Below are 19,797 nucleotides of genomic sequence, written 5' to 3'. Positions count from 1 at the left end.
ATTTTTTTTAATGTTTATACTTTTATTTTTTAATTGAGTATCATATTGAAAGGTGCCTAGTTTGTATGAGCTGTTAGTCTTGTAGTTTCGAGTACATGTCTTGAATTTTTGCTCATTGCACGTACTCATTTGATTAGATATTTGGTTTGATGTGTTTTTTTGTTGGTGTTTTTGTAATTGATAACTTTAAGTACTATTATTTTAATGATTAGTTTTGTCATTTGATAAGTATTTTTTGGGATTCGAAATATTGATGCCTATGGATTAGAAAGTTGTAATCAATGTATACTTCTATCTGATGCATTGTCTTTCCTGATCAATTAATTATTTGTTTGTGCTTTATATTTTTTGCTTTGTGCCTCTAAGTGCATACGCTATTATGATTTATGAGGAAACTGAAATGTTACTTCCTAAATAATTTGACTTTTTAGGTAAATGTGTTGACTCATATTGCTGAAGTGGAATTGAAACCTGATAGTATTTATGCCGTTAAGAAACTGACACAAAAGCACCTCAAGCAAGACCAGAGGGAGCTATGTCTACGTGGTGATGATCAAGATGGAGAGACCAATGTTGGTGTGCTTGATAATGCACCATCTTCCATAAATGCTTCAGACAAGCAAAATAGTGTATGACTCATGGAAAATGAAAAGGGATTATGCAATGGGAAGGCTAATGATGATGGCCTTTCTTCTGGATCAGAGCTCAAAGGTGGGGATTCTTTAGATGGTGCTCTCTGGGATATATTTCGGAGAGAGGATGTACCTAAATTGGAGGAATATCTAAAGAAGCATTTCAGAGAGTTCAGGCATGTACATTGCTCTCCTTTAAAGCAGGTAAAATTAGTTAAGTTAATTTTCTATTATTTGTTTGGATACCCTTTTTAACTTGAGTCATAACTTACTGTTGCAACACTATTGTTCTGTTTTTTTACAGGTGCAATATAATTGTTAGAAAATAAAATAATATCTTTTCAAATCTTGGCTTATCTCCTAGGATCCGATTTCAATCTTGACATATCTTAGATTATCTTTTAGGATTAATTTTCATATGTTTTATTTATTATTATCTGTTCTTGATTTCCCTATTTATTTAGGATTGAGTCCTATAATAGGTATTAGTGTTTAGTTTTATGTATCAAGTTATTATCAATACTATTCAAAGATTTTGTTATTTTCTCTCCTCCTTTTATCTAGAATCACACAACTACAACAATAATCTATAATGATCCCTGTATTTTTAATATTTGGAGGGTTGCACCAATATAAAATTGATGCGTCTTTCATTTTCTTCCTAGCTCAGTTTTTTTTTAATCAAATATACATGGCACAAAGGATAGAGTGAAGGATCAAGCTGGTAATACATAATGTTTATTTTCTTAAGAAAAAACTAATAATTAGCACATGAGGTGCCAAAAATTAGAACAGGAAGTACAAAAGAAACAAATATAGAACAACCCAACCCAACCCCAGAAGAAATGAACAGTCTCCCTCTCTCCCACAAACTGAAAATACAGAAAAAACACTCGACAAACTGGCACATTCTATCAAGACCCGCCAATAAATGACACAGCCGACTACACTCCTTCGACGTTGAGAATGAGAGAAATGTATCATCACGAATAAGGAAATGTATTGGCATCGTTTGAAAATATTGACCAACTCTACAAATCACGATCACCGCAAACTACACATGTACTGCCGATCATGTATCACATGCCAAATCATGAAGAACTATAATCAAGAACTATGAACCTAGAGCACAAACCACATACATAGAAAACATTTGTGAATATAGATGCTGAAATCCATGTTATTCCACCTGCATTATCCATGTTTCACATGTCTAGTCCCTTAGTATGATGGGGTGTGTTGAGAGTCCCACATCGACTAGATATATGTCCAATGTAGTGCTTATAAGGTAAGAGAATCTTTACCTTTTGAGTTGGTTTTATAGGGTTTGAGTTAGGCCTAACCCAAATTTTAGGAATGGTATCAGAGTTTGTCCTCGATCTCTAATTGGGCTAAGTTATTTGTTATTCCACCTACATTTGCCCACGCTCTAGATGTCAATTCATGTGTGCGAACAAGTGTGTTCTGGTCCATATTCCATCTGTATTATCCACTCTTCAGATGTTTTGTTTTAAGCGTGAGGGGGAGTGTTAAGAGTCCGACATCAACTAGAGATTTGGCCTATGTACTATGTAGTGCTTATAAATAAACCTTAGATAGTCCTTGCCTTACAAGCCAAATTTGTAGAATTGAGCTAGACCTTGACACATTATCATCAAGGATTTATTTGCATAAGACAAAAGTCGTCACGATTCAATAGCCCTGTATGGAAAATCCCTAGAAACAGAATTACGAGAGAACTCTCATTGTTAATTTAACTCATGAAAAAGGTGAAGAGGAAACTGTTTTTAAAAAAGAATGAAACAAACTTATTCCAAAAGGCTTAAATAAATAAGTAAAAACCGTCAATAAATAAATAAATAAATATGTAAAAAAGTTATATTCCTCATTAACCGTTGTGGGACTTAGTCTTCAAATTTTCAAATAAAATAAAACATCCAACATATATGATCATCATTCATCAGCATTGATACATATCATATCATATGTATTTGAGGTTATTAATTAATTAACTAATTAATTAATAATAATAACTAAAGCCCAAATGAATGGAGAAAAATATAATAATCAAAGGGTGCTATTTTTAGCACCTCAGTTTTTGCTACTACCATGTTTTACATTTTCTTTTGTTTGCTTATTCATTTTTTCATTAATTAATTTAAGAAATGCATACGGAAGTTTATATAAATTATTTGACAATTTTTATGTTTTTAATTGAATGATGATGTGTAATCAATAGATGCTTCTGTTCAATGACCCGAGAGAAGGGAAATGCATTATTAATGTAGTTACCAGTCCAAAAGATCATTGGTTGATTAAATATGTTTTATATCTCCATGACAATTTTCAAGTGAATTTGGCATTCAATGGCTGCTGTATGTAGAGGACTGGTTAGTCTGACACTAGCTCACTCATTATGTATGCATATCTTGATTGACATATTCTATGGTAATGTAGGTTATTCACCCCATCCATGATCAGACCTTTTATCTGACTCTGGAGCATAAGAGGAAACTTAAGGAGGAGTATGGTTAGTAATGTTTATAAATTTTCTTATGTTTTTGGGAAGTGGGCTGGTTTGATCAATTAAACTACCATTTTGTTGACAGTTCACCATTGACTCGTAGGAATTGAGGCTTGGACTTTTACTCGGAAGCTAGGAGATGCTGTTTTCATTCCTGCCGGTTGTCCTCACCAAGTCAGAAATCTGAAGGTAATGCATGATATAAATTTCCTTGTTTGCCTTAAAAACTTAAGTTTTGCTAGAAATGTGTTTCCTAAATTTTATTACAGTATTTTGTATTTTTTTTCTAGCCAACAAAGCAATTTTTTAGCCAATTAACACTGCCGATTTGTTTAAGTTAATGTGTTGAATATGTCATGAATATCGAGGCCTAACTCATCCTTACAAAACCGGCTTGTAAGGTGAGGATTGCCTCCTCTTTATAAACTATTCTCAAGAATCCTATCTATCCGATGTGGGACTAAATCCCACCGAGTGTTGGCCGTTAACACACCCCCTCACGCTTCAGCCCGGCCCAATGGGCCTGAAGCGTGAACGATGTAGGAAGCCCAACGATAGACCCGGTAGGCTCTGATACCATGTCATGAATATCGAGGCCTAACTCATCCTTGCAAAACCGGCTTGTAAGTGAGGATTGCCTCCTCTTTATAAACTCTTCTCAAGAATCCTATCTATCCGATGTGGGACTAAATCCCACCGAGTGTTGGCCGTTAACAGAATACATGTCAGTTCTTTTTGAAACATTAAATGCTATAACATTTTCGTGTTAATGTCAATACATGCATTGTCTTTTTGTAGTCATGTATCAAGGTTGGGCTTGATTTTGTCTCACCTGAAAATGTTGGTGAGTGTTTCCGTTTGACAGGAATTCCGTAAGCTTCCGATAAACCACAGATCCGCCAAGGGCAAGTTGGAGGTCTGCTATACTGCTACTCTTGATTCTATTCTGCTGTTTATTTGCTTACCAATGTTGGTATATTGCATTTTCTATTCTGTCATTAGTTTCTTCCAAATGGATTTAGTTTTAGATTGTAGCTTAATAGCAGTTCTATACTAAACCTACTAGAACAAGCAAGTGGTTTTGATTGGATGCTTTCAATTACTCCAAATGTTTAGCACTGTTATAAAATGTTTGGCACTGTTATCTAATTGAAACACTGATATCTGTTAACTGGTCCTAACATGTTCAACAAAATAAATTGAATTGGACATTTCTTACCTTGTAGACTGTAGATTCTAAACTGCAAGGTGATAAATAGTTCAATCTGTAAATTGTAATCTAAGATATTAATTACAGAAGAATTGATTAGAAAGATAAAAAATAATGGTTCAATCATTTATAGTTCGTACACAATTTGTACTCTTAGTTATTTTTTCTTTGAAAAATCACTAAAAGCTCTAGTGTTGGTTTCGTGTTGGTTTTGGATTTATATTTCATTATTGTATTATCTGGTATTGTTCTAAATATGTAAGCAACTCTAATTTAGGATAGCAATCATGTTACTGTATCACGTCGCCGTGTCAATAGTTTCTTATTGCAATTTTATGTATTTTTTCCTGATTGTTGTTTCTTTTGTAACAGGTGAAGAAAATCACTATATATGCTATGCTTGACGTGGTTAAAAAATTGGAGGAAGCAAGGTTAGATTATTGCAAACTTTTGGCTCTTTGGTTATGGATTTTATATACTGTTTTGCTTTTGCTGTCAAAGTGAGTGGTAGATTATATACCTTATCAGTTATGTACACATTTTTTTTTGTTAGGTTCTCTAGGCTCACAATTTAAGATTTGCATTTATTGTGTATTTTATGAAATTGATGAATGTAATTCAATTTACAGGTCTGAAGAAAAGAAACCAATTATTCAATGTAAATATATCTGAGAAGTCCAATTGGGAATGTACATTTTTTTGAGTCACTTCATTAGGTTCACTAATCTTCAGTTCTTTGTATTTCAACTGTACAAGCTACAAAAGGTTCCATATTGTGTTTTATATGGCGCACCTTGATTAGGTACATTTGAAACATTGTACTTATCAAACTAATGAATGCATGATGATGAGATTCTATGTTGCCCTTGTTTCGGCATATTTTGCACACTGTGGGAGTTGTTGATTTGATATGGTCCTGTGATTGTTTTTGCTACTAAAAGATATTCCTTGCATAAAGAGGATGATGAGGATGATATTTCAATCTACAAATAAAGTATAGATAAGTCTTTAGTGAAGGAAAGTATATTGATTGAAACATAATATGTATAGCAAAAGAACTTGCAGAAACATTTAAGCTTCAAGATGCAGAGGAGACTCTTGATAATGGGTGTTCCTGCTTGAAGCCTGTTAGGAACGCCGATGACATAAGCAATAACACAAGGAAGGAAGCTTTTTGTGAAGATTCCGTTGACATCTTTTTATATTGTCCTAGAGCTGTAGATGTACATCGTGAAGATTTATGACATTTTCAGTGCCATTGGAGCAAAGGGAAGCCTGTCATTGTCAGCAATGTACTTGAATGTTCATCTGATTTAAGTTGGGAACCACTAGTCATGTGGCGTTGTTATAAAACGGTTTACTGACTTTATAAAAAACAGAAAAGCGAATTTTCAAAATTGGCAACGAATTAAATTATTGGCTGAGTCGCGTACTAGGTCGCTTTCTTTAAGACGTTTCGCGGAACTACTCGAAGAAGTGCACTGTAGTATATCGACCGCGAAGTCCCCAGGATAAAACAGCCGTTTTCGAAGAAAATACCGATAAACTACTGCACTGTAGTATCGGTCAGAATAACACCAAATATGGTACGAAATATCGAACCACTCTATTGATATACGAATATCAATTCTACGGTTTACAACCGTTCAAATTTTGAAACAACAAGAATTTAACGAAGAAGAAAAAATAGAGAGGAAAGAAAGCAGTTTCTCAGAATTCAGAGAAAAAGAAAAGTGATTTAAAACTGAAGAGAGTAAGTGGTATTTATAGGCAAGCAGGGAGCTGGAATCAGAGGATTTTCAGGAGCTGAATTAGCTCAGTCAAAGTTCCAATCGTGGCACAAAAATAGGGACACGCGGGACACATCATTGTTGACCGTTTAACAGATAGAAATCCGTTCAAGACTTGGTCGAAGCACATTTAACATGTGCGAAATAAGGGACACACATAAAAGAAATTTAAATTCAAAAATCTCTTTTTTCTTAGTATTAAAAAATTAATATATCACCCAAGCCCAAGCCCGGCCCGGCCCGAACCGAACCGAGCCGAGCCGAGCCGGCCGGTCGGACGGACGGCGGCGGCGGCGCGCGCGCGCGCGTGTGATATTCGACATTGTGTGTGGTCTCCCTTTCTTACAAAAGTGGGTACCCCAAGGGCACACCCTTGGTTGCCAACTTGTGATATATAAACACTACCAAGTGGTGTGATTTTTCCAATGTGGGACTCAAAAGAGTCTTTTTTCAATTCACACTTCACATGGTTCTAACAAATGTGTTTACTTCAATACCAAGTTTCCTCTTATTCCTTCATCATGTTCCAACAATCCCCCACTTGAATTTAAAAAAGTTGTTTCATTCATAACGTTAAACGTTCCAGTAAGATTGTGCATAAGCGAAGGTGAGCTAAGTCTTGGAACCTTCACGTAGCCAGTAAGAGCCTGATTAAGCAAGAGTGACGTTTAGTCTTGGAACTCTATCTCAGATTTTCCTCAAACCAGCACACAACCTTTCGTAAGGTGTTTTCTAAGGCCCGTGCATTAATGGCCCTGCACGTCTATCCCAGTTTCATGAATGCTCTAGGAATTCGCCCCGAAACTCCAGAGGAACCGGCCTCAGTTCCACATTCATATAGGTGATTCTATCAAGAGTACTCCTGATGTACTCCACTCCTATAGAGTATAGATTTCATTAAGAGTTTTGCTAACTCAACCTTTATCATTACAGGATTCATGCCTCTTAATTTGCATGTTCATCTCATATTACTCACAACTTGTTGTTTACCCATTGGAACCTAATTCTTGGGATCTCCAGTCTTTTAGGTTGGGTTACCATCATAAGTAATTCACTTCATAGGCATTAGTCCCATCTTGACAGATGTATTTTGGACTTTCTCTCTAGCCAGTCCTTTCGTCAAAGGATCTGCTAGGTTATCATTAGTGCGTACATGATCCACTCTCACAGCACCTGTAGTGATGAGCTCTCTCACTGTGCTGTGCTTTCTTCTAATTTGACGTCTTTTACCGTTATAAAAACGATTCTCAATTTTAGCGATAGCTGCAGTACTATCACAATGGATCAAGACAGCAGGCATAGGTTTTTCCCATAAGGGAATCTCAGATAACAAGCATCTCAACCAGCTTGCTTCTTCACTAGCAGTTGCTAGTGCTATCATTTCAGATTCCATAGTGGACTGTGCCAAAATGGTCTGTTTCTTAGACTTCCATGATACAGCTCCACCGGCTATACTAAATATAAAGCCACTAGTAGCTTTGGAATCATCTGACAAGGTGTTCCAATCAGCATCACTGTACCCTTCAAGTACAGCTGGAAATCTCTGATAGTGTAATCCGAGATTCATGGTCCTTTTCAGGTATCTCATGACTCTCTCAATAGCGTGCCAATGCTCATTACTGGGTCTGCTGGTAAACCTACACAAGAGTCCCACGACATAGGCGATGTCGGGTCTAGTACAATCAGTGGCATACCTAAGACTACCAATGATGCTCGCGTATTCTGTTTGTCTTACGCTATCACCAGTGTTCTTAAACAGTTTTACACTGGGATCATAAGGTGTGCAGGCAGGTTTACAGTTAAAGTAGCCGTATTTCTTTAGGATCTTTTCCACATAATGTGATTGATCTAGGGATATCCCCTTCTCAGACCTAGTGATTTTTATTCCAAGAATCACACTAGCTTCTCCGAGGTCTTTCATATCAAAGTTGTTACTCAACATTGATTTCACATTATTTATGGCAGAAAGGTTTGAGCCAAATATCAACATATCATCTACATAGAGACATATTATAGTGCAAATGTTGCCATCACTTTTATAGTAAATGCATTTGTCACTCTCATTGAGTCTGAACCCATTCAATATCATTAAGTTATCAAACTTTTCATGCCATTGTTTCGGAGCTTGTTTAAGACCATACAGAGATTTATCTAACTTGCAGACCTTAGTTTCTTGTCCATGTATAACAAACCCTTCGGGTTGTTCCATATAGATTTCTTCTTCTAAGTCACCATTTAAAAAAGCAGTTTTAACGTCCATTTGGTGTACAATTAAGTTATAAATAGCTGCTATTGAAATAAGTACTCGAATGGACGTTATTCTAGTGACCGGTGAAAATGTGTCGAAGAAATCTATATTTTCTCTTTGTCTAAAACCTTTGGCTACAAGGCGAGCCTTGTATTTTTCAACCGTGCCGTCGGGTTTTAGTTTCTTTTTCAAAATCCATTTGCAACCAATTGGTTTGCAACCGGGAGGTAAGTCTACTAAGTGCCATGTTTTGTTAGATTCTAGAGAATCCATCTCATCATTAATAGCTTCTTGCCAAAGATCTGCATCCATCGATGACAAGGCTTCTTGAAGATTTGCTGGATCTTCATTCAATGTAAAGGTCGCATAGTCTGGACCATAGTCTTTAGCAACTCTTACACGTTTGCTTCTACGAAGTTCATTTTCTACTTCGTCATTGCTATCATCATTTGGTATCACTGGTAAGTGACTCGACTCAGGAATATTATCCTGTTCAGTGCCCCCACTATTTCTTGATTTAAAGGGAAATTTATTTTCATAGAAATCTGCATCATTAGATTCTATGATCACTTTTTCATTTAGGTCGAAGAACCTATATGCTTTACTGTTTGCTGCGTAACCAATGAATACACATTCATAGGCTCTACTAGCGAGTTTAACTCGCTTCGGGTCCGGTTTACGGACATAGGCTAGACATCCCCAAGTTCTTAAATAAGACAAGTTTGGTTGTCTTTTCTTTAATATTTCATAAGCAGATTCGCTTCTTTTAGATTTGGGAATTCTATTCAAAACAAAGCAGACAGTCAATATTATTTCCCCCCACCAATGTTTAGCGGCACCAGAATTTAACATAATAGCAACTACTAATTCAGTAAGAGTTCTATTCTTTCTTTCTGCTTTACCATTCATTTCAGGGGAATATGGTGCAGTCGTTTCATGTATAATTCCGTGTTGTTTATAAAAATCATTAAATAAACTAGAATTATATTCGGTTCCCCTATCACTACGAAGTCTCTTGATTTTCGTATTAAATTGATTTTCTATTTCTTTCACAAAAATTTTGAACATATCAAAAGCATCACTTTTATTTTTCATTAAATAAACAAAAGTATAATCTGAACAATCATCAATAAAAGTGATAAAATAACGTTTGTTATTCCTAGTCATGGTTCCATCTAGTTCACATATATCAGAATGTATAAGGTCCATTGGTTCAGATTCTCGTATTACTGATTTATGTTTGCTCTTTGTTATTTTTGCTTGACTACAAAATTCACATTTTTCTATTTCATTAAAACTAAGTTTAGGAATTAATCCTAAGTTACTAATATTCAAGATTGAGCGTTTATTAACATGACAAAGTCTAGAATGCCAAATATTAAAATCACACAAAGAGTAAACAGAAGGAGAAATTTTATTCATAACATTAAAATCAACATTGAGTTTAAACATGCCATCAGAGGCGTACCCTTTCCCAATAAAAATACCATTCTTAGTGATGGTGTACATATCAGCCCCTATAGTTTGATTAAACCCAGCCTTATTCAAGAGGAAACCAGAAACAAGATTCTTCTTCATCTCAGGAACATGAAGGACTTCCTTCAAGATAAGAGTCTTTCCAGATGTGAACTTCAGAACCACATCTCCAACACCAGCAACATCAGAAGTGTGAGCATTACCCATCTGCACCTTCTTATTTTCAGCATTCGTGTATGTTTTAAACATAGCACGATCATAACAGACATGGCGGGTAGCGCCAGTATCAATCCACCATCCATCAGTACCACCGACCATATTAATTTCGGTGATCATAGCAGCATATGGCTCATCAGCCACATTCACATTAATATGTGCAAGATTAGCCGGTTTAGGCCTCTTTGGATTTCTGCACTTCTTTGATATATGACCTGTTTTCCAGCAATTGAAGCAGTAAAATGGCTCAACAGCGTCATTTCTAGGAGGTGGTTGTTGCTGATGTGGTTTAGCAATATGGCCCCTAACCGGGTTACCATTCTTAACTCGGTTTTGTACGCGGCTCTGATTCTGATTTTTCAACGGTTTGCCCGTAGGCTTCAGAGCTGCACCGAATTTCTTTTTATTGGTGTTAGAAACAACCAATATCTTTTCTTCCTCTTTCATATCCTGTTTCCGGGATTCTTCTTCTATACGAAGACGGGTAATCAGACCCTCAATGGAAAATTCCTTTGTCTTATGACGGAGCTGATTCTTAAAGTCTTTCCAACTGGGGGGCAGCTTATCAATAATGACAGAAATTTGAAATTGCTCATGTAAAGGCATACCTTCAGTTATTATCTCATGAGCAATCTTTTGCAGTTCATGTGACTGCACTTCCACCGACCTCTCATCAACCATCTGGTATTTCAAATACCTACTCACAGCATACTTCTTCACTCCAGCTTCCTCAGTATCATACTTCTTACTCAGAGCCTCCCACACATCACTGGCTGTATCATAGGTTCTGTAATAATCATACAGATCATCCTCCAATCCATTAATGATATAGTTTTTGCAAACATAATCATTATCAATCCAGAGCTGCCTATCTATTTCTAGTTGCAGCGATTTTTCTTTAAGCTGTTCTGCCGTGGCCTTGCCTTTGTCTTTCTCGGCAGAGACAGCATCACCGTTGGTGTTAACGGTCTGTTCATTAGTTCCAGAAGCAGAAGCCGAAGCTTCAGTAGGAACCACAGGAATGGGCTGTTTCAAAACGTAGGCACACTTTTTAAGAGTTAGAAAGAAAAACATTTTTTGTTGCCAACGTTTGAAATGGTTACCCTCAAACTTAAACGGCCTTTCGGTAGCACCGACAGATGAATTACCAATAATCTCTTCGTTTGCCATGATATTTTCGAAACGTCTTAAAATTGTTATAAAACGGTTTACTGACTTTATAAAAAACAGAAAAGCGAATTTTCAAAATTGGCAACGAATTAAATTATTGGCTGAGTCGCGTACTAGGTCGCTTTCTTTAAGACGTTTCGCGGAACTACTCGAAGAAGTGCACTGTAGTATATCGACCGCGAAGTCCCCAGGATAAAACAGCCGTTTTCGAAGAAAATACCGATAAACTACTGCACTGTAGTATCGGTCAGAATAACACCAAATATGGTACGAAATATCGAACCACTCTATTGATATACGAATATCAATTCTACGGTTTACAACCGTTCAAATTTTGAAACAACAAGAATTTAACGAAGAAGAAAAAATAGAGAGGAAAGAAAGCAGTTTCTCAGAATTCAGAGAAAAAGAAAAGTGATTGAAAACTGAAGAGAGTAAGTGGTATTTATAGGCAAGCAGGGAGCTGGAATCAGAGGATTTTCAGGAGCTGAATTAGCTCAGTCAAAGTTCCAATCGTGGCACAAAAATAGGGACACGCGGGACACATCATTGTTGACCGTTTAACAGATAGAAATCCGTTCAAGACTTGGTCGAAGCACATTTAACATGTGCGAAATAAGGGACACACATAAAAGAAATTTAAATTCAAAAATCTCTTTTTTCTTAGTATTAAAAAATTAATATATCACCCAAGCCCAAGCCCGGCCCGAACCGAGCCGAGCCGGCCGGTCGGACGGACGGCGGCGGCGGCGCGCGCGCGCGCGTGTGATATTCGACATTGTGTGTGGTCTCCCTTTCTTACAAAAGTGGGTACCCCAAGGGCACACCCTTGGTTGCCAACTTGTGATATATAAACACTACCAAGTGGTGTGATTTTTCCAATGTGGGACTCAAAAGAGTCTTTTTTCAATTCACACTTCACATGGTTCTAACAAATGTGTTTACTTCAATACCAAGTTTCCTCTTATTCCTTCATCATGTTCCAACAGGCGTGCATTCCGTCAAATAACCAATTCCAAGCACGATTATTGTGTAATGCCAGACATGGGGCCAAGAACATATATTGCTTATGGATTTGCTCAGGAGTTTGGACATGGTGATTCCGTGACTAAGCTCCATTGTGATGCGTCTGATGCAGTATGCTTCAAAACCTATTTGTCTTTCCTGGCCTGTTGTTTCCAGAACTTAATTATTTGAGTATTTTTTTCTTTCTTTTTTCGAAAGTTTTTATTGTTATTTATAATCAAGTATCATATCGGAAAGTGCATATTATATAGGACATGTGCATTTTTGTCTTTGTAAGCCATTGCATTTATCTGTTCATTTTCTTATGAGCTGATTGTTGTTTAGTTTCAAGTACATGTCATAATGTTTTGTTCATATCACTGTTATAGAAAATTTCCTCAGTTGATTATGTTTGATTTGTTATTTGGTGTTTTGGTAATCAATGATTTGAAAAAGAATCCTTTTTATGACTAGTGGCATAAACTACAATGTATATTTAGGACTTGAATAATGAATGACGCGTTTCCTGATCAATTTGTTATTGATGCTTTATAATTATTGCTTTGTTTCTCCAAGTGAATACTCTATTATGAGGAAAATAAAATGCTGTTTTTTTGGCTATAAGGTAAATGTGTTGACTCATATCGCTCAAGTGGAACTGAAACCTGAGCAAATTGCTGCTATTAAGAAATTGACACGTAGGCACCTTGAGCAAGATAAGAGGGAGCTACATGTTGATGGGAAGGTAGTTGAGATATTTCATCAACACTCCGGCACTAATGATGATGACCTGTCTTGTAGGCCAGAACTCAAAGAGGTTGAGAAAGTAACAATGAAACAAGAAAACAGTTCATTTGCTGGAGGGGATTCCTTGGACGGTGCTCTCTAGGATATTTTTCGCAGAGAGGATGTACCCAAATTACAGGAATATATTAAGAAGCATTTCAGAGAGTTCAGACATTTCCATTGTAGTCCCTTAAAGCAGGTAAAATTACTTTAGATGATTTTCCATTACCTAGCTCTCCGGGTGCCCCTTTTGACCATTTAGTTTCTTTGCTGCTCATAATAATCTATAAATATCCTTGTGTGTTTTTAACTTTTGGAGCTAGTACTTTCTTCGGAGTTAAGATTATTATAGTTTTATTTATTTTTTAATCAAATATGCATGCTACAGGATCGGGCGAAGGATCCAGCTTGTAATAAATAATAGTTGTGAATGGTTACTTTTGAAGATGGAAAGTAAATGATACGTCTAATTAAGTGTATGTTAATGTACCATCATGAATAAGAAATTTTGTTGATGTGATTACCTGTATTCAATATTGAAACATCATATATAGTCTGACTGGTTTATTAATTTATGGCCCTTTCATTATTATCATAACAATAGATTCTTCTGTACAGTGATCAGAAAGAAAGGAAATGCATTGTTGGCATAGTAAGCAGTCCAAAAAGTAACTGGTTTATATAATATGTTTAATATGTTCCTTGACAAATTTGAAGTTTAATTGGCAGTTTGCTTGCTGTTTTATCTTCTTGAATGAGATTTCCTTTGCTAATGTAGATTATTCACCCAAGGAAGTGAACTTAAGGAGGAGTATGGTTAGTAATTTTATAAATATTCTTTGTTGTTTAGGGAGTGAACTGGTTTGATCATTTAAATTGTACCAATGTGTTGACATTTCATCGTTGACGTTTATTCAAAAGCTAGGAGATGACGTTTTCATTCCTGCTGGTTTGCCTCACCAAGTCAGAAATCTGAAGGTAAAATTTACACACATGGTACAGATTTCTTTGTTTGCCAAGAAATTTATAAAGTTCCTTCAAAAAAGAAGTTTATAAAGTCTTTAAAAGTTGAATAACAGCTTGAATTAGATTAAGATCTGAATTGAGATCTGATTTATATTTTGTTTTAACTCTTATCCTTTGTACTCGCGTTCTCTAAATTAAAGTAGATTGGTTAGTATTATCTTTCTGACCAATTTTGCTTATAGTATTTTGTAAATTTCAAGGCTAGAGTTGAATTAGGATATTTCCTAATTCGGACATCACAAGCTCACTTTTTATGTCATGATTGTTTTTCTTTTGTAAAGATGCATGAAATGTTTGTGTTAATGTCAATGTATGCATCATTCTTTTGCAGTCATGCATCAAGGTTGCACTTGATTTTGTCTCTCCTGAACACATTGGTGAATGCTTCCGTTTGACAGAGGAATGTTGCAAGCTTCCGGTAAATCACAAATCAGCTGAGGACAAATTTAAGGTTAGCCAGACTACTTTTTATTTATTAGATTCTACTTTTCCTATTTATAGGGGATACACGACTCTTAATCCTCATTGAATATGGAATTAATTCATGAAAATAACCAAGTAATATGGAAATTAATCTTAACAGATACTCCAAGGTAAGAAACTAATCCTATGAGATAAACTAAGATAAGCTCAAGGGAAACTAAGTACAATTTCATATTAGTATTGCTCACAAATTTCTTACATCTAATATTGACTGTTTCAATTCGGATTAAATCCTTGTTGAATGTTTGAAATCTCGATGGTCATCCTATTTCAGTTCTATGTTCATGTGTCATGTCATAATTTCAATAGTTTCTCATTGGGGTTTTATGCATTCGTTTTTTCCTGATTGCTGCCTCTTTGGTATCAGGTGAAGAAAATTGTCATACAGGCTATGCTTGATATTAAAGTATGCATGACGGCAATCACCGAAGGCATGACAGCAAATCACTAAGTAACAGGGGTTGACTTATTTGTAATAATTGTAATTGCTATATCAAAGGGATTAGATACATCATAGACTTGATTTTAGTAATTATTCCAAATTAGGCTCTCTACACTTTGTATATATCTCTGTATCATTATTCTTTGTATATACAGAAAACATATTTCACTCCATTTTTATATGGTACCAGAGCACCGATCTTGGTGACTGGGGATACCAAACCCACCTTCCGCAACCACAAGTAACCAATGGCAGACAAGAAAGATGTCATTGGGGATGAAAATCCACTCAAGTTGCACAACTCAGACAGCCCAAACCTCATATTGGTCTCCAAACTCCTTGAGCCAAACAACTATGGACAATGGAGTCGAGCCATGCACATTAGCCTGAGTGCCAAAAACAAGATTGGGTTAATCGATGGATCCATCCCGAAACCCTCGTCCACGAACAAAACTCTAAATGCCTGGCAACGCTGCAACGACATGGTGTTGTCCTGGATATTGAATTCCGTAAGTCCGGAGATCGCATCTAGCATAATCTACATGGACACAGCAGCGGCCGCATGGAAGGATCTTAAAGATCGACTTTCACAGGGAAATGACACAAGGATTTACCAGATTCAACAAGAAATTGTTGAACATCGACAAGGTACAGACTCAATCTCAATCTACTACAACAGGAAGAAGGCCTTATGGGATGAATTGGCCTCCTACCAAGAATCATTCACCTGCACATGTGAAGGAATGAAGAAATTCAATGAGAGGATGGAGAAGGAAAAGCTTATGCAATTTCTTATGGGATTGAATGAAACCTACACTACAGTGAGAAGCAACATATTGATGATGAAGCCGTTACCAAATACTCAACAAGCTTTTTCTATGGCTATGCAGCATGAACGACAACTTGATGTCGTTTCTCGACGCGAGGGGACCAGCAACAGTTTTCAAGCAATGGCTGTGAACCAGGCGGGCAGAGCATCGAAGGGCAGCAACACACGAGAGAATCTCTCTCGCAATGGAGGAACATCAAAGAAACTACTCAAGTGTACATATTGTGATCTAGATGGACACAATGTGGAAGATTGCTATTATTTAAACGGGTTTCCACCTGGTCACAAATTCCATGGAAAAAGTGTACAGCCAAGAAACAAGAGAGTCGTAGCTAACAATTCTATTGCATCAAATATGCTCAAGACTCGATCAATCAAACAGGAGGGTCCATCCTTTACAAATGAAGAATACAATCAAATAATGGCCATGCTCAATGAAAAGAATGGTAATGCCTTTGCAAATGTTGCAGGTAAACAAAATTCTTCCACCACTCTATATTGGATAATAGATAGTGGGGCCACAGATCACATTTGCAATTCAGAGCCTACAAACCTTATTAAGTCCTGTGATTTTGTAAATTTGCCTGATGGGAGTAAAGCACAAATCAATTCTATTGGATCGCTCACATTATCTGCAGATTTAAAACTTGATGGAGTGTTACATGTTCCAAGATTCAAAGTCAATTTACTCTCTGTTAGCAAACTTACTCATTTTTTGAGATGCATAGTAATTTTTTTTCCTGATTTTTGTGTGATACAGGACATGGATACGAAGAGGACGATTGGCCTGGGCAAGCAATATAGTGGCTTATACTACCTCTCACCAAGTCAAAACCCTCATCTAGCACATTGTGTCAACAATACCTCAAGCCTTTGGCATCAAAGATTGGGCCATCCTTCCACCACACCTCATCAAGCCTTGTCCAAGTCTACACCAGAAATAAATTTTGATAACAAACATGTTTGTGAAGTTTGTCCATTAGCCAAACAAACCCGTTTACCTTTTCCATGTAGTTCTATTTCTTCAAATGTACCTTTTGATTTAGTCCATTGTGATATTTGGGGACCTCATAAAATAAATTCTCACACCGGAGCTAAATATTTCCTTACTATTGTTGATGATTTTTCTAGATTTACATGGGTTCATCTTATGTCATTTAAATCTGAAACTCAATCTTTATTAAGATCTTTCTTTTCATGGGTTAAAACTCAATTCAATTGCGGGGTTAAAATTTTTCGTTCAGACAATGGTGCTGAATTCCTTTCTATGGAATCATATTTCAATGAACATGGCATAATTTTTCATCATACGTGTCCCTACACTCCTCAAGAAAACGGAGTTGTTGAAAGAAAACACCGTCACCTTTTAAATGTTGCACGAGCACTTCGATTCCAAGCAAACTTGCCCTTAAAATATTGGGGAGAAAACATACAAACAGCTTGTTATCTTATTAACAGATTACCCACACCATTGTTATCGCTCAAAACGCCATATGAACTTCTTCATGGTGCACCACCCTCATATTCACATATTCGTACATTTGGTTGTCTGTGTTACGCTACCAACCTCAATCCCAAACACAAATTTGATGCTCGGGCAAAACGGTGTATTTTTATCGGCTACCCTCAAGGACAAAAAGGTTACAAGGTACTTTGTCTTGAATCTCGTCGAATTTTTACCTCACGTGATGTCCTCTTTCATGAAACAACATTTCCCTTTTCCCATGAACCACTAGAAATCCAAGATGATCAAATTGTGCTACCTAACCCTTCTATTCATAACCCATCCACAGAGCCTGACCTTCCCACTTTGACCCATCACACAGAACCTTCACCACTTAATCCTACCTCACAAGCAATGGATACACCATCACAAGATCACATTCTTAATAGTAATATCCAACCCATCCTTCAGGAAACCATTGATAGAACATTGTCATCTCCAAACAACACCACTACAACACCACCACCGCCGCCACCACCGCCACCACCAGCACTACGACGATCCAACCATATCACCAAGCCTCCACCCTTATTACAAGACTACCACACTTATCATGCCACTCTTCTTGATCCTGGGCCAATCTCCTCCTCAACCACGCTCTCTACACGACATCCATTACAAAGGTATGTTTCCTATTCTCAATTGTCCACCTCCCATAAGAAGTTTGTTCATAACATCTCTCATTTGGTCGAACCAACATCCTATGAGCAAGCTTGTACAGATGCCAAATGGGTTGCTGCTATGCAATCCGAAATCGATGCTCTTGAAGCCAATCACACATGGACCATGGTGCCTCTACCAACCGGTCATCGTGCCATCGGATGCAAATGGATATACAAAATTAAATATCAGTCGGATGGTTCTATTGAAAGATACAAAGCTCGACTTGTTGCAAAGGGTTTTACTCAACGAGAAGGCATTGATTACAAGGAGACCTTTGCTCCAGTTGCTAACTAGTCACTGTTCGTTGCCTCTTGACTGTTGCCGCTGTTCGGAATTGGCATTTGCACCAAATGGATGTCCAAAATGCTTTCCTTCATGGCGACTTACTTGAAGAGGTTTATATGCAGCCCCCACCCGGTTTTTGTCGACAGGGGGAGAAGCTTGTGTGTCGACTTCATAAGTCTCTATACGGGCTTAAGCAAGCATCTCGAAGTTGGTTTAAAAAATTCTCTTCATCTGTTGCTAATATGGGCTTCCAACAATCAAAAGCTGATTACTCTTTATTTATCAAAGTTGATAGTGCATCATACACCGCCATTTTACTTTACGTTGATGACATGATCATTACAGGAAATGATGAGGCTACCATTCATAACCTCAAACAATTCCTCAATTCATGTTTCAAAATCAAAGACCTTGGCCCTTTAAAATACTTCTTAGGTATTGAAGTTGCTCGAGCCAAAACAGGCATCACCATATGTTAGAGAAAATATACTCTAGACTTGTTAGAAGAAGCCGGTTTACTTGGTGCTTGTTTACTTGGTGCCAAGCCCACAAGATTTCCAATGGAGCAGACTCTAAAACTCAATCTAGAGGATGGTGAGGCTCTCCATGACCCGACATGTTACCGAAGACTCATTGGGAAACTAATCTACCTCACAATCACACGGCCGGAAATCACATTTGCAGTTAATACTCTCAGCCAGTTCATGCAACTCCCAAGAAAGCCTCATCTTGATGCTGTTTTTCGCCTCCTTCGTTATTTGAAGGGTGCTCCTGGCCAAGGACTTATTTTTCCCTCTTGTGGATCATTAAAACTCACAGGTTATTGTGATGCTGATTGGGGTGGTTGTCAATCCACAAGGAGGTCAGTGACTGGTTATTGTGTATTCTTGGGAAATTCCTTAGTTTCATGGAAGAGTAAAAAGCAATCTACTGTGTCTAGATCGTCTGCTGAAGCCGAATATCGAGCCATGGCAGCAGTCACTTGCGAACTCACTTGGTTGAGATATCTTTTGCATGACTTGAGAGTTGCACATCCTGAACCAGCCAAGTTGTTTTGTGACAACCAAGCAGCTCTTCACATTGCTGGAAATCCAGTATTTCATGAACGCACAAAGCATATAGAACTGGATTGCCATACTATACGGGAAAGGATACAAAGAGGAGAAATCAGCACCGGTCATGTTCGCACTGGAGACCAAATTGCAGATGTCTTTACCAAACCATTGGGACAAGGAGCCTTTCACTCTCATGTTAGCAAGCTAGGTGCGATAGACATTCACACTCCAGCTTGAGGGGGAGTATTAAAGTATGCATGACGGCAATCACTGAAGGCATGACAGCAAATCACTAAGTAACAGGGGTTGACTTATTTGTAATAATTGTAATTGCTATATCAAAGGGATTAGATACATCATAGACTTGATTTTAGTAATTATTCCAAATTAGGCTCTCTACACTTTGTATATATCTCTGTATCATTATTCTTTGTATATACAGAAAACATATTT

At 37.1% G+C, this 19,797-nt stretch overlaps 2 protein-coding genes and 1 long non-coding RNA gene across 5 annotated transcripts; all 3 read left to right on the top strand.

Moving 5' to 3' along the window:
* Positions 1-446: 446 nt before the first annotated feature.
* LOC123896713 (lysine-specific demethylase JMJ25-like) lies at positions 447-3,497 on the top strand. The gene is made up of 4 exons (XM_045947071.1): positions 447-836; positions 3,090-3,162; positions 3,260-3,345; positions 3,447-3,497. Exons 1-4 carry the CDS (start codon positions 639-641, stop codon positions 3,495-3,497), a joined length of 408 nt encoding a protein of 135 aa, XP_045803027.1. The 5' UTR covers positions 447-638.
* Positions 3,498-4,023: 526 nt separating this feature from the next.
* On the top strand, positions 4,024-5,224 carry LOC123899879. The gene is made up of 3 exons (XR_006805753.1): positions 4,024-4,072; positions 4,739-4,797; positions 4,996-5,224. It is a non-coding gene; the product is annotated as an uncharacterized LOC123899879 (long non-coding RNA).
* Positions 5,225-12,935: 7,711 nt separating this feature from the next.
* Positions 12,936-19,797, top strand: LOC123899878 (lysine-specific demethylase JMJ25-like). 3 transcript variants are annotated; one of them, XM_045951134.1, is made up of 6 exons: positions 12,936-13,256; positions 13,446-13,873; positions 13,979-14,035; positions 14,415-14,534; positions 14,934-14,997; positions 19,621-19,797. In XM_045951134.1, the coding sequence occupies exons 2-6, from the start codon at positions 13,871-13,873 to the stop codon at positions 19,638-19,640; spliced, it is 264 nt and encodes an 87-aa protein (XP_045807090.1). In that variant the 5' UTR covers positions 12,936-13,256; positions 13,446-13,870; the 3' UTR covers positions 19,641-19,797. The 3 variants fall into 3 exon arrangements, with proteins under 3 accessions (XP_045807090.1, XP_045807089.1, XP_045807088.1); XM_045951133.1 differs by lacking the exon at positions 19,621-19,797 and having other exon boundaries at positions 13,836-13,873; positions 14,934-15,174; XM_045951132.1 differs by lacking the exon at positions 19,621-19,797 and having other exon boundaries at positions 14,934-15,174.

Source organism: Trifolium pratense, linkage group LG7, assembly GCF_020283565.1.
Source record: "Trifolium pratense cultivar HEN17-A07 linkage group LG7, ARS_RC_1.1, whole genome shotgun sequence".
Taxonomy (NCBI): Eukaryota; Viridiplantae; Streptophyta; class Magnoliopsida; order Fabales; family Fabaceae; genus Trifolium; species Trifolium pratense.
Note: the sequence above shows the minus strand (reverse complement) of the source record. Positions and strands in the feature narration are given on the sequence as shown.